The sequence below is a fragment of the Ursus arctos genome, unplaced genomic scaffold (genome assembly GCF_023065955.2).
Source record: "Ursus arctos isolate Adak ecotype North America unplaced genomic scaffold, UrsArc2.0 scaffold_8, whole genome shotgun sequence".
NCBI classification, from domain to species: Eukaryota; Metazoa; Chordata; class Mammalia; order Carnivora; family Ursidae; genus Ursus; species Ursus arctos.
In genome coordinates, this window is record NW_026623100.1 from 16,135,279 (window position 1) to 16,148,505 (window position 13,227).

The following is a 13,227-nucleotide window of genomic DNA, read 5'->3' on the forward strand; positions in this document are numbered from 1 at the left end:
ACCCAGGTGCGCCGGTCAACTTTTTAAAAAATTTTTATTATTTTTTATTGTGGTTTGGACGGTACTCCCGCTTTCCTTTGTATTCCATTTTAGCCTCCACCTTCCTCTTCCCAGACATCTCACTCTTCCTTCAGGCCCCATTTCTTCAAGGTTTCAGCGTCGGCTCCCTCTAGTAAAAGGAAGACTCAGTTTTTCTCAGTGGCCACCAAGGGTCCTTGCCAACTGTCACGATCGCAGCCCACCGCCCTTCCAGCCCCCAACTGGCAGCCGCAGGAGGAAGTACCTGCCGGCCGGGCGGGGCTGGCCGCCGCCCGCGAACACCTGGGGAGGGGGGTGGCGCCCCAACGGCCGCGAAAGGTGTGGGGGAGGGGCGCTTGCTTCCTCCCGCCCGCCCCCAGTCGGTGACTCAACGCCGGGAACCTGCGGACAAAGGTGCGCAGCCTGGGGCAGGGCCCGGGAGGCGGGGCCGCCAAGTCGGCCAGGTCTGCTCCGCCCCGCCGCGCCCGCAGAGTGCGCAGTACTTCGGCGAGCTCGCATCGTCGGCCAGGCAGCACCTCGCCGCCGTCCTTCCGACGCGGACCCGCGCGTCCCAGGCCTCGCGTCCCCGGCCGGCCAGCGGGCTCCGGCGCCCCGCTCCCTCCGCGTGCCTCGCCCCTTCCCGCGAGCCCCCAGCCCGCCCCGCGCCCCTCTCGACGACGCGCGCGCAGTATGGCGCGCTCTCAGGTCCCCGCGTTCGGGCTCCTGTTCGCGGCGGCCACCCTGGCGGTGGCCGTGGCTCAGAAAGGTAAGGAGCAGAGTTGTGGGCTTGGCCGGGTCGGGGACGTCCCTCGGCATCCGAGACGGAGATGGTGGGCAAGGGGCGGCCGGCCACGCTTTCCCGTCTGGAGCGGACCGCGCGGGGCTGACGCAGCCCAGGCCCTCTGCGCGAGGGAGGCGGCGGGAAGGCTCCCGCTCGCACGGCCGCGAGGGAGCCGTCTCACTTCGCAGCTGTGCACCGCTCTCCAGGATAATGGCCCCGAGCAGGGGCGGGGGGCAGGCAGGGAACAGAGCGGCCAAGTCCGGGGACTTTTCGGCCTCGGAGTGGGCCAGGGGGGCCAGGGGGGCCCGGGGCGGCGCGGGTGCCGCACGCCGTCCGAGCGCGCCCACGTCCTCCGGCCCGGGCGCGCGCTTGGCGGGGTCCTAGTGGGGCGGAAACTTGCAGCCGCCGGCAGGGGAGTCGGTGGCCACCAATCGCTGGCCCGCCCCTCCCCTCGGCACCTGTGGCTGGCCCCGGTTGTGAGTCTCGGGCGGGGACAGGTAGCTGCCGGGAGGCCGCCGGGGCCGCTGCGCACCTGCGCGCGGGAGCAAGTCTTCCTGGGCCTTCACGACCTGGCGTGGGAGTGTGGGTGTTTACTCTTTTTTAAGGATCGTGTAGGTAATGCCAAGTTTATTGTAGGGAACCCAGAAATATCGATATCTGTAAAGAGGAAAAACAAACCCACAATCCCAACACTTTAAGAGAATCCCATTATTAATCCCAGTATATATATATATTTTTAGACATTGCTGTAAACATTGCCCTAAAGCGAAACAGTTTTGTATCTTGTGTGTGTGTGTTTTTACTCCCACATAACATCCAGAGTTTTCCGTTTCTTTTAGTCTTGGAAACCACGATGTCAGTGGTGACAGAACAATCTCTGGTGTGGAAGGTCGCGCCCTTTTCCACATATTGGACATGTGGTTTGATCACAGTTTCCTTAATTGGAATAAATATCTTGTCTGCCATTTGTTGATTTTTTTGTGAGATGGTGGCCAGAAGTAAAGTGGCAGTTGGCCAGAGTTTTCAGGAAAGGAAACCTTCACCAACAGAGCATGGGCCTAATGCATTACACTTTCAAAATAATGCAGTTTAATCAACTCCTGTTTTTCTAACTCCAGTCCAAGGCTGAGTACTTAATCTTAAATTGCTTTAAAGTGATGATAGTTGCTGTCGGTTCAGAAAAATCTGTACCTAATTGGTCTGTTTTAAATTTCACATCCCATGGGCACGAAAAGGTGCTTTTGAGCTGTGATACAGTAGAGTGATGAATAAGGCTTTGACTCCTTGAGAGAAAGCCACTATCTCCTTCTGTGATCCCAATACTGAGGTTAGTGCTGGACGAATTATATAGGTGGTTCATATTAATTATAACTTAAACGGGGAATAACTAAAACCAACTTGAGTTAGGAAGGAGCAATATAAAAAAAAAGATGGTTTGTCACAGTGGTTTTGTTGTTAATGATTGCGTTCTCTTAGGTAGACAAAAGGAATTAGAGGGGCTTGCCAATTTGAAGTTAAAACGAACTTTTGAGATAGTCAAAGGTATAACTTTTTTTTTAAGGTTTTATTTGAGAGGGAGTAAGCGAGAGAGAGAGAGAGAGAGAGAGAAGGAAGGGGCAGAGGGAGAGGGAGAAGCAGACTCCCCTAAACTGGGAACCTGATGTGGGACTCCATCCCAGGACTCTGGGATCCCGATCCCAGTCGAAGGCAGTTGCTTAACCGACTGAGCCACCCAGGTGCCCAAAGATAGAACTATTAAATTGGTATTAATATCCAGGATAAGCTGTGTAATATCACTTTGAAAGTTTGGTACTAAGATTTAATTTGTTTAGGAAGGCCACAAACAGAAGTGCCCCCAAGTTCATGTGAAAGTATAATTTTTCCAAGATAAATTGTCCAAGGGTTGACTGTGATACCATTAAACTCAAAAGCAAGCATTTCTTTTTAAGAAAATGGGCTGGGAGGAGGAAAGAAATGTGGGTTGTTCCAGATCCTGGAATCGGAATTGTGGATTTTCAGGAAAGAGTCAGTAGCTAACAAGCAAGGGTTTGTCTAGCCGTACCCAGGGAGCCGTACCTAAGACTGGGAGTATCATCATTGAGGCAAAGCTGAAAATGGTGTTGAGAGGGCTGTATTCTTGGCTTAAAAAAGTCAAATGGGAATGCATGCAAATTAGACTATGTGTCTGTGTGATATAAACAAACTATTTACCATAGTATCAGCCCCTCAAATTACAGCTGAAAAATAAAACAAATTACAGCCGAAAAAGAAAACATTTTAAGGCTTTGTGGACCTGTAACTTAGGCATTATTGTTAGAGTATCATTTAGTTGAGACACCAGAGTTCATAGTCAGATTCACATTTTAAAATGGGATTTTGTTTTTTACTTCATGTAGCATGTGTCTGTGAAAACTACAAACTGACCACAAACTGCTCCTTGAACACGTATGGTCAGTGCGAGTGTACTTCGCTTGGCGCACAGAATTCCGTCATCTGCTCAAAACGTGAGTAGAATATCCTCATTGCCTTTAACTTCCTTCTTTAACTAATGTGTCTTGAGTCGGGAAGCGTTTTTGGGCTCAAATTTGAATCACGTTATTTTGTCAAAATTACCTCATAGCTGAAGCTTCTTGAAATTTAGAAAGTGAACGTGGGAACATGTAAGTCTGCAGTAATCTTTGGCTCTGGGAGTTTGGAGTTAAATTTTTTTTCCTAAAGCATAAAACTGCAGTTACTTTTCAGTGTGACATTAAGCTTTCTTTTCAGTGGCAACCAAATGTTTGGTGATGAAGGCCGAAATGACCAGCTCAAAGTCTGGGAGAAGAGTGAAACCTGAGGGGGCTTTCCAGAATAATGATGGGCTCTATGATCCCGACTGTGATGAGAAGGGGCTCTTTAAAGCCAAGCAGTGCAATGGCACCGCCACGTGCTGGTGTGTGAACACTGCGGGGGTCCGAAGAACGGATAAAGATGCTGAAATATCCTGCACCGAACGAGTGAGGACCTAGTGAGTTGGGCTGCCCTTATTCCTTGTTGTTCATGCTTTTCAGATTCGTTTAAGTAAATTTATTTTGGAATATATAATATGATTTGGTGATTTAGAATTCAAAAGAGAGGAAAGAGATAGAATGCAAAGTTTCCGTTTTATCCCCCTCCCCCCGCGGCTACCCAGTTTACCTCCACAGACTGATGTCACCAGTTTGTTATAGAACCTTCCAGAGATATTTTATGAATTCACTAGCAATATGTTTTTCTTATTTAAAATTTTTTCCCTTGTGGTAGCATACTAAACATGGTTTTCCTCTTCTATTTTTACTTAACACTGGTCAGATTTTAAAGTTAGATTAGTGTTAAATGTATATGAAAAATTTAAGTTGTTAATATATTTGCTCATTTATTGTGTTTTAAAATGAGGTATGGGGGTACCTGGGTGGCTCAGTGGTTGAGCGTCTGCCTTTGGCTCAGGGCGTGATCCCGGCGTTCTGGGATCGAGCCCCACATCAGGCTCCTCCGCTGGGAGCCTGCTTCTTCCTCTCCCACTCCCCCTGCTGGTGTTCCCTCTCTCGCTGGCTGTCTCTATCTGTCAAATAAATAAGTAAAATCTTAAAAAAAAATAAAATAAAATGAGGTATGGTTACTCCTGAAACCAGTATTGCACTGTATGTTAACTAACTAGAATTTAAATAAAAGTTAAAGTAATAAAATAAAACCGAGGTATGGTTGCCTCAGATTTATATAGTAAAAAGGAACAGAAACACACTCAAGCTAGCTTAAGCAAAAGAGGTTTTATTAAAAGTGACTAGAGCTGGAAAGTTATCCAGACCAAGGCAGGCACTCTCTCCTTTGGTCTTCCGGGGCTTTGCGGTCACTTTTCTCTGCTGCTCTCAGTGCCTTTTTGTCTCTTCCCTTGAGTGTAGCCCAGCACGACCAGCTAAGCCTTGGTTTTGCATGGCCTTGAGTATGGGGGCCCAAAGCCAGAGGTTGACCTGTTCGAAAGGTTGACCTGGATGAGTGCTCCATGAGCAATGTGTGGGAGCCGAGGAAGACTGGAAGTGCGAATCTATTGCATAAATCCTTTTCTGTTGATTGTACTGTAGTTCCACTTGGGAATTTTGCTATTGGCTTATTAGGAAAATACTACAAAAGGCTGAGTTGTTATAGTTAATCATTAAATACTGTCTTTTTACTTTACAGCTGGATCATCATTGAACTAAAGCACAAAACAAGAGAAACACCTTATGATATGGAAAGTTTGAAAACGTACGTACTGTTAAGGGCATTATATTTGCACAGTTGGTACTCAGGTCTTCATTCTAATTCATTAGAAAAACTAAAACATGTCTTAATGCTGCTTTATATTTATGAAAAAATGAGATACTATAATGTTTTAACCTTATTTTGAAATAGAGTTGCAAGAATAGTACAGATTTCCTGTAGTTCTCTTCCACCAATGAACATTTTGCCCCATTTCCTATGTGTCTTGGGTATACTTTCTATATCTACCTCAACAAGTGTAGGTATTTTCCCCAGAACTATTGGAGAGCAAGTTGTAGACATCGTGCCCCTCTACCCCTAAATACTAGTGTACCTTTTCCTAGGAATAAAAGGCACTCTTGTTTTGTTTTGTTTTCCATTCTCTTTCTTGTAATCTCTGTGCCCAGCGTGGGACTTGAACTCACGACCCCAAGATAAGAGCCCTGTGCTCTGCCAGCTGAGCCAGCCAGGCTCCCCAAAAGGCACTCTGTTATATAACTACTTTACAGTTACCAAATTCAGGAAATTTAATGTTACACCATATTGTGCCAGTTTTCCCAATGTTGATCTTTATGGTTATTTTTTTTTCCCTTTTCACCCAGAACCCAATCTGAGATAATGTATTGCATCTGGTTGTGATGTTTTCGTCTCTCTTAATATGGAACACTGTCTTGGCCTTTCCTGGTTCTTCATGATAGTATTTTTGGAGAGTATAGGCAAATTATTTCACAGAATGTCCCTCAGATTTGAATTTACCTGATGTTTTCTCATAATTAAATCCAGGTTAAGCATTTTTGACAGAAAAACTACATAAGTGATCGTATGTCCTTCTCAGTACTTCCCATCAGGAAGCGTATGATGTCTTGTCCTTTTGTTAGTGATGTTAACTGTGGCTAAGGGGATACCTATCAGGTTTGTAATGGAGAGTTACTGGTTACCTCTTGGTAATAATTTCTTTTAATTTTTTTAATTTTTAAAAAAGATTTTATTTATTTGAGAAAGAGAAAGAGTCCACAAGCAGGGGGAGGGAGAAGCAGACTCCCCGCTGAGCGGGAAGCCCCACACAAGGGTCAGTCCCAGGACCCTGGGAGCGTGACCTGAGCTAAAGGCAGACGTTTGACCGACTGAGCCACCCAGGGTGCCTCAACTTTTTGTAATTAATAAATATAATCTGTGGGCAGATACTGGGATCCCGTATGAATATCCTGTTTCTAATCAAACTAGAACTCAACAGTTTTAGCATCAATGGATGGATGATTCTAGCCTGAATCAGTTATGATAGTTGCAAAGTGGCATAACATTTTTAAAACAAGTTTGATTAATGACAGTTCTAGAGCTTGAACTACCCGCTTAGTTAAAAAGTAGTGCTCTTTAAAAACAATAGTGCTTCTTAATGTAGTGTAGTACACTTTTTTAAGAACACAGATCTTTATTTACAGTGCGCTGAAGGATGCAATCACAACTCGTTATCAGCTGGATCCTAAATACATCACAAATATTCTGGTAAGATTTTTGTTTTTAGTAAATGAGCTTTAGCAGAAAGTTAGTGGGATAGAATGGTTTGGGTGTGACTTTCAGTAGTGGTTAAATTGCATTTGAATAACAGTTTAAACCCTGGACGCTTAATAATTCAAATTTCCTGTTGTTTTCCTTCCATAGCCTTTGAAAACCTCAGTTTTACCCTTAAGTAAAGTGTTGTATCTCTGGTTGAAAAATACTTGAAGAATGTGATGGAACTTTTTCAAGGCAGAAAATTTGTTTTTTTTTCCCCCCCAAGATTTTATTTATTTGACAGCCAGCGAGAGAGGGAACACAAGTGGGAGAGGAAGAAGCAGGCTCTCAGCGGAGCAGGTAGCTCGATTTGGGGCTCGATCCCAGGACCCTGGGATCACGCCCTGGGGCGAAGGCAGACGCTTAATGACTGAGCCACTCAGGCGCCCCCAAAATTTATGTCATTTTTAAGGACAGGAGGGACTATGCTTTTTTGTTCCTTAAAAGCAGAACATGGTAAATGCATACTGCATTTTGGATTGCATTTCTTTAGCATTTTATTTTTATTTTTTTTATTTTTTTAAAGATTTTATTTATTTATTTGAAAGAGAGCGAGAGGAGTGCAGTGAGCACGGAGGGAGAAGCAGGCTTCCCACTGAGCAGGGAACCCAAAGTGGGTCTCGACCCCAGGACCCTGGGATCATGACCTGAGCTGAAGGCAGGCGCTTACCTGACTGAGCCACCCAGACACCCTCAAATAAGATACTTTAATATCTTGTTTTACATTTTTTTTCAAGGGAAGAAAATACTCTTGAAAAGAAAATAGATTTTAAAACCTCCCAAGGATTTGTAAATTACAGTTACCTACTAATGGAAAGGAACACTGACAAATGTAGGTTACAGAAAATCAAAAACTGAATATTCTGATTTTCGAACCATGGTATTTTTACATGATTTTGGCTATATTGATATTAATTTGTATTTTTCATTTTCTCCCAGTATGAAAATGATCTTATCACTATTGATCTGATGCAAAATTCATCTCAGAAAACTCAGAATGATGTGGACATAGCTGACGTGGCTTACTATTTTGAAAAAGATGTGAGTATAATCTTCGTTTTATTCCTGTGTTTAGAAATGTTTCTGTCATGCCTCAAAGGATTTAAGATCTTTCATCATCTTTTTCTCCACTCACACGTCATCCACACCTCTGTCTCTCAAGTGGTTCTTGCGCTGCGGCTAACTTTGTCCTCACCCCTCCATATTTCTCACATACTTTTCTGACCTGTTTGTTGTATGTTTATGCCTTTTTTGAAATTCTTTTACCTAGAATATTTTCTCTCGTAATTCTTACATAGTGCATCCTTGATAGTTTGTGTGTAGAGCCTTCTCCATTTTAATGTCCATGAACAAGAAGTTATGTAAGAAGTGCTGTGTAACAGTATGATTTCAAATTCGTTTTTGCTTTAATGTATTACCATTAAAAAAAATAAACTTGAATATATTCTAGTGAGCCATTTTCTGATGAGAGCTGGGATTTGCTTCAAAATAAACTGGCCTGGGGGGTGGGGAATGGGAAGGGAGGAAGGATGAAACCACAAAGATCTTGGTAACGGTTTTTTCAGTGTATAATTGACAAGTAATTCTATGTGGCCGTGGTGGGTTGTTTTGTTTTGTTTTGTTTTTTGTTTTTTTGTTAAGATTTTATTTATTTGTCACAGCACAAGCAGGGGGAGAGGCAGGCTCCCCGCTGAGCAAGGACCGTGATGGGGGGACTCCATCCCAGGACTCTGGGATCACGACCTGAGCCACCCAGGCATCCCTGTGGTGGGTTTCATTAAATATTTTAAATTGCTTTTCTCCTTTTCAATACAGGTTAAAGACGAATCCTTGTTCCATTCCAATAGAATGGACCTCAGAGTAAATGGGGAACAATTGGATCTGGATCCCGGTCGAACTGCAATTTACTATGTTGATGAAAAACCACCTGAGTTTTCAATGCAGGGTCTGCAAGCCGGTATTATTGCTGTCATTGTGGTTGTGACCCTAGCAGTTATTGCTGGAATCGTTGTGCTGGTGAGTATAGAACAAGTCAACTTTCACTTAAGGGCATATTCTTTCAAGAAAAGGAGACAGCATGAGACAGCTACATCCATGTTCTGGAACATATTAATGAAACAAAAGCTTCATTTTTTATAATTCTGTATAGTGAACGAATCTTTTGCATCTGGTCCTTTTTTTTTTTTTAATAAAATAATCACTTTCTGAAGCAAGAAAGCATACTAATCTGAGAAAAGCTCATAGCCGAGCCCCCACAGGTCAGTTACATGGCCATCAGGCAACAAATGTCCTTCAGTTCTCTCACTACCAACAGTCCTGCCAGGGCCAGTGCAAAACCCTTGAACTCCCAAACTGTTCAAAGAACCGCAACAACAGAACCCAATTAACGTTAGCATGGAAAGGATTGAAAGTGGTAAATCGGAAGAGCAATTCTAAACAAAAGATTCGCAGATTGACTTTAGCAGTGCTCCAGCAGAAGGTACCACCTGAGCAGACAGGGTTTATTCTAGAAACGTAAGGATGTTCCAGCATTAGGAAATCTTAACAACGTAGCCGAATTCGGAAATAGGTTTGAGGGTATGTGGGAACTTAGATTTTCGGTTCAATGGAATTATACTTCGCTCTCCATCTGGAAGAAAAACAATGTCGAACTCCTATTTCACTGCGCCGCGGCGGGCCGTATTGCCCACCTGTGTGAATGGCACTTTATGGAGCAGCGCGCCTATGTTCAAGCCCCAATTCCAGATGGATTATAGTTAAAAATGTTAAAAAATTAGAACAAGTCTCAATTAATTTTGGAAATGTTTGTACAACCTTGTGGTAAAGGGAGCCAAGTAAGGCAAGAAATTTGGAATCCATGAATAAAAAGATACATATTTGACTGAATTGAAATTAAACATTTTGTTTGGCAAAGATACTGGAAAGTGAAAAATGTCAGTGACCAGCTGGGGGAAATCTCCATGATGCACAAAACAAAAAAGGTGGTTATGCATAACATACAATGAGTTCTCACAAATTGATGAGAAAATTAAAGAATAACAGAAGGCATGGATAGATGATTTACAGGAGAAATCCAGTGGGGAAATACACGCATGAGAGAGTCACCGAAATCTACTTGTGCTTTAGAAACAAGCACAGATACATCGGAAGCATGGTCAAGGTTATGTATTGTGGTGTTGCTAGTAAGGATGAATCTGGAAACAGCTTTTGTGTACATCTGTGGGAGAACGGATGAGTAGGTGGTGGAGTATTCATGGTATGGAGTCAAGTTATTAAAAGAATGAGTATAATCTATAGCTTTTTTTTTTTTTTTTAAAGATTTTATTTATTTATTCGACAGAGAGAGACAGCCAGGGAGAGAGGGAACACAGCAGGGGGAGTGGGAGAGGAAGAAGCAGGCTCCCAGCGCAGGAGCCTGATGTGGGACTCGATCCCGGATCGCCAGGATCACGCCCTGAGCCGAAGGCAGACGCTTTAACGACTGCGCTACCCAGGCGCCCCCTAATCTATAGCTTTTGATCTGGAAAGGCTCCTATGATGTTGATACAGGCTGTGCAAAGAGAGAAATGATATTGTATGATCCCATTTTTTTAGACTGCCCCCCCTTCCCCAAACTCATGCACATTGGTCTTTGTGTATATTTCTGTGAGGATGGAACAAAATCTGGAAGAATGCATACCAGGCTGTTAGATTTTATTAAAGATTATTCATGGTTTTCTCAGTGCAGTTTTTGGTTTGTTTCACTGGTTGTGGCTTTTTTGTTTTTGTTCCAAAAGATTTTGATTCAGGGGGGAAGGAGGTCTTGAAAGTTTTTTTTAATTTTCTTTTTTCTTGAAATAGAATATACAGAGTTATATTAGTTGCAGGTGTACAACGTAATGATTCATTAATTCTATACATAACTCAGTGCACCTCATGATAAGTACAGGCTTTTTTTTTTCTTTTTAGTTTAGTAGGGAAATTTTAATTTAAGAAATAATGTCTGTGGATAGATTTTTAAGTTAAATTTGTTCAGATAGGAATGACGTCCATTAAAAGCATTTATGTGTCAATTTAGATCAACTTTTTCTTTGCATAGCAGTCCTAAAATAGTAATCATTTTTCTTCCATTCAGGTTATTTCCAGAAAGAATAGATTGGCAAAGTATGAGAAGGCCGAGGTAAGTGGATTACTTTATAAAAAGCCCCTTTTAAAAAAATCCTACTCCTGATAATCACTGTAACTTCCTAGACCCCGATAGGACTCAGTTATACTGGAGCCCCTTTATAGTATGGTCCTTAGGGTCCTAGGGACTGTCTGTCAATGCTCCCTTACTTACATTCCCTTATTTTGCTGTTGTTTTAAGATTTTATTTATTGAGAGAGCCAAGCACAAGTGGGGGGGGGCGCAGAGGGGCAAGCCGACTCCCTGCTGAGGGGAGACAGGATGCGGGACTGGATCCCAGGACCCTGAGATCATGACCTGAGCCAAAGGCAGACGCTTAACCAGCTGAGCCACCCAGGCGCCCCTTACTTGCGTTCTCTTGCATGAGCTCTACAGCAGACCAGCTGATACTGAGCTCTGCCTCGAAGAGTAGTGGGATAGGAAGCCTACAATTTTTGTTCGATGAAGCATCAACTTTCAGTGGAATCTTTTAGAGGCGAACTCCATGGATTGTTAGAGACACTCCATGTGACTGACCTGATGTACTGTCTCTATGCCAGTGAAATAATCATTAAAAAAGACCTTAGTTTACGTCCTCCTGAAACCGTTGGTGCTAGTCACGTACTTCAGTGTGGAGACCAACTGTCAGATGGTTAGTGTGGCAGTCACTGGGAACTGGGTGTGAAACGCACTTGTTCCTGAGCCCTGTCAACAACATTTTCAGTATACCCACCAATTCGACCTATTTATGCATTTATTTGTAATTGCAAATGTACTTTTTACTAATATTTTACCGAGAAACACAGAAATGTAAAAGAATATTTAAAACAGTCTAGTTGTAACATTTTCCCCCATACCATAGTCGATCATCTGGCTTAATTGGTTTGGTGACCACAGGTTTTGGGACAGACTCCCGAGCTGAATCATTAACAGAAAGGTGGGATGACAGTGTCCCGCAGCAGTTAAGAGCAATATAACGCGGGTTTGACCACTTGTTAGCTGGGTAGGCAGTTACTTCTTTAAGCCTCCATGTTTCCTTGTCTGTAAACGGGGATAATACTACAGAGCCGTTGTAAGGATTAAACAAAGTAGTCTGCATAAAGTATTGGTCCCGTGTATGCCACATAGTAGAATGTTTGCCAGCAGTAGTAGTTTCCATCACCTTGTCTCCGTTCTGCCTGTAACTAATTGTGTGATCTGGGACAAGTCACTTAATTCTGAACTTCAGTTTCCTCATCTGTAAAATTAAAAGATTGATAATAGAAAATAGATTGATTCTTACTGGATGTAAAAATGGCATACATTTAATAAAGCCCTTATCGATTCTTACGGATCTAGCTCACCCGCTACTTGCCCCATCACTTTGGCCATCTTAACCTCCAAATAGCAGTTTGGGCCATGCATTCAGTATGTGCTTCCTTGTAGTACTCCCCCCCACCCCCATAAGGCTTATAAATGTGGGAGAGAATTATCTTGATTTCCTTAAAAAAAAAAAAAAAACCCTATTTTCAGGATGAACAAAAGGTTGGGCAATTATTTAAAATTTTTTTTCTCATTTTCTTCTATTTCAGATAAAGGAGATGGGTGAGATGCATAGGGAACTCAATGCTTAATGACCATAATTTGAAGAGTAACTACAAGAAGGGAAATTAGCAGATTACAAGTGTATGAGCATGAGACAAAGAGATCCTTGAGGACTACTCTTTTGTTAGTTGACATCTTCTGTTTGTAATAGTGAAACCTGTACTCTGTGTAAGCAGCTTCAAATTGACTTTACCAATCTTAAAATCTGACCACAGAGTCCTGTCTTTGTAGATCTGATATGAAATCCAGAGCTTGGACTGCATAGGTAAAGTTGTTCATGCCTGACATTGAGGTGTGTACTTAGATATTCTTCAGTGGAGTTTGAATGACTACTGTCTCATCCATTTGTGATTGAAAGCTGCCTTTCTATTGACTTCGAGTCTTGTACATATAAACTTTTTTTTTTACAAACTGAAATAAAATATTTTAAAACTGAAATTCCTAACTTTACTTGAATCATTGAATCAAATTTCTTAGTATACACATAAGATAACAGATTGAGACATGCTCCGAATGCTAGCCACAAATTAGGGTTTTGTATGATTACTTATAATCATGTGTATTTGATACAAAATGTATAACCTATAATAATGTAACTTCTAACAGGAAAATCAAACAGTTGTATTCTGAGTGAATCTAAATTTTAAACAAATCAGCACTTTGGCAAACACGCATTGGGGCAGAATTGATGGAGAATGTTGTAAACCATGAATGCTGTGCTTGGTTGAATTAAAGCACGAGTCATTCGACGTCTTCCGTAATGAGTAATTATAGTACAAATACATTTTATATGAAGTTAAAGCATCCTGAAGTATTTTGCTTTCAATGGGAAATTTTTAAAAACACTATGAAAAGAACATTAAAGAAAATATGAAAGCTGGACTGAACAAAGATTT

At 42.5% G+C, this 13,227-nt stretch overlaps 1 protein-coding gene across 1 annotated transcript; it reads left to right on the top strand.

Moving 5' to 3' along the window:
• Window positions 1-513: 513 nt before the first annotated feature.
• Window positions 514-12,764, top strand: EPCAM (epithelial cell adhesion molecule). The gene is made up of 9 exons (XM_026486350.4): window positions 514-784; window positions 3,196-3,303; window positions 3,566-3,806; window positions 4,994-5,059; window positions 6,493-6,556; window positions 7,544-7,645; window positions 8,420-8,620; window positions 10,719-10,763; window positions 12,319-12,764. Exons 1-9 carry the CDS (start codon window positions 709-711, stop codon window positions 12,358-12,360), a joined length of 945 nt encoding a protein of 314 aa, XP_026342135.1. The 5' UTR covers window positions 514-708; the 3' UTR covers window positions 12,361-12,764.
• The last annotated feature ends 463 nt before the right edge of the window (window positions 12,765-13,227 follow it).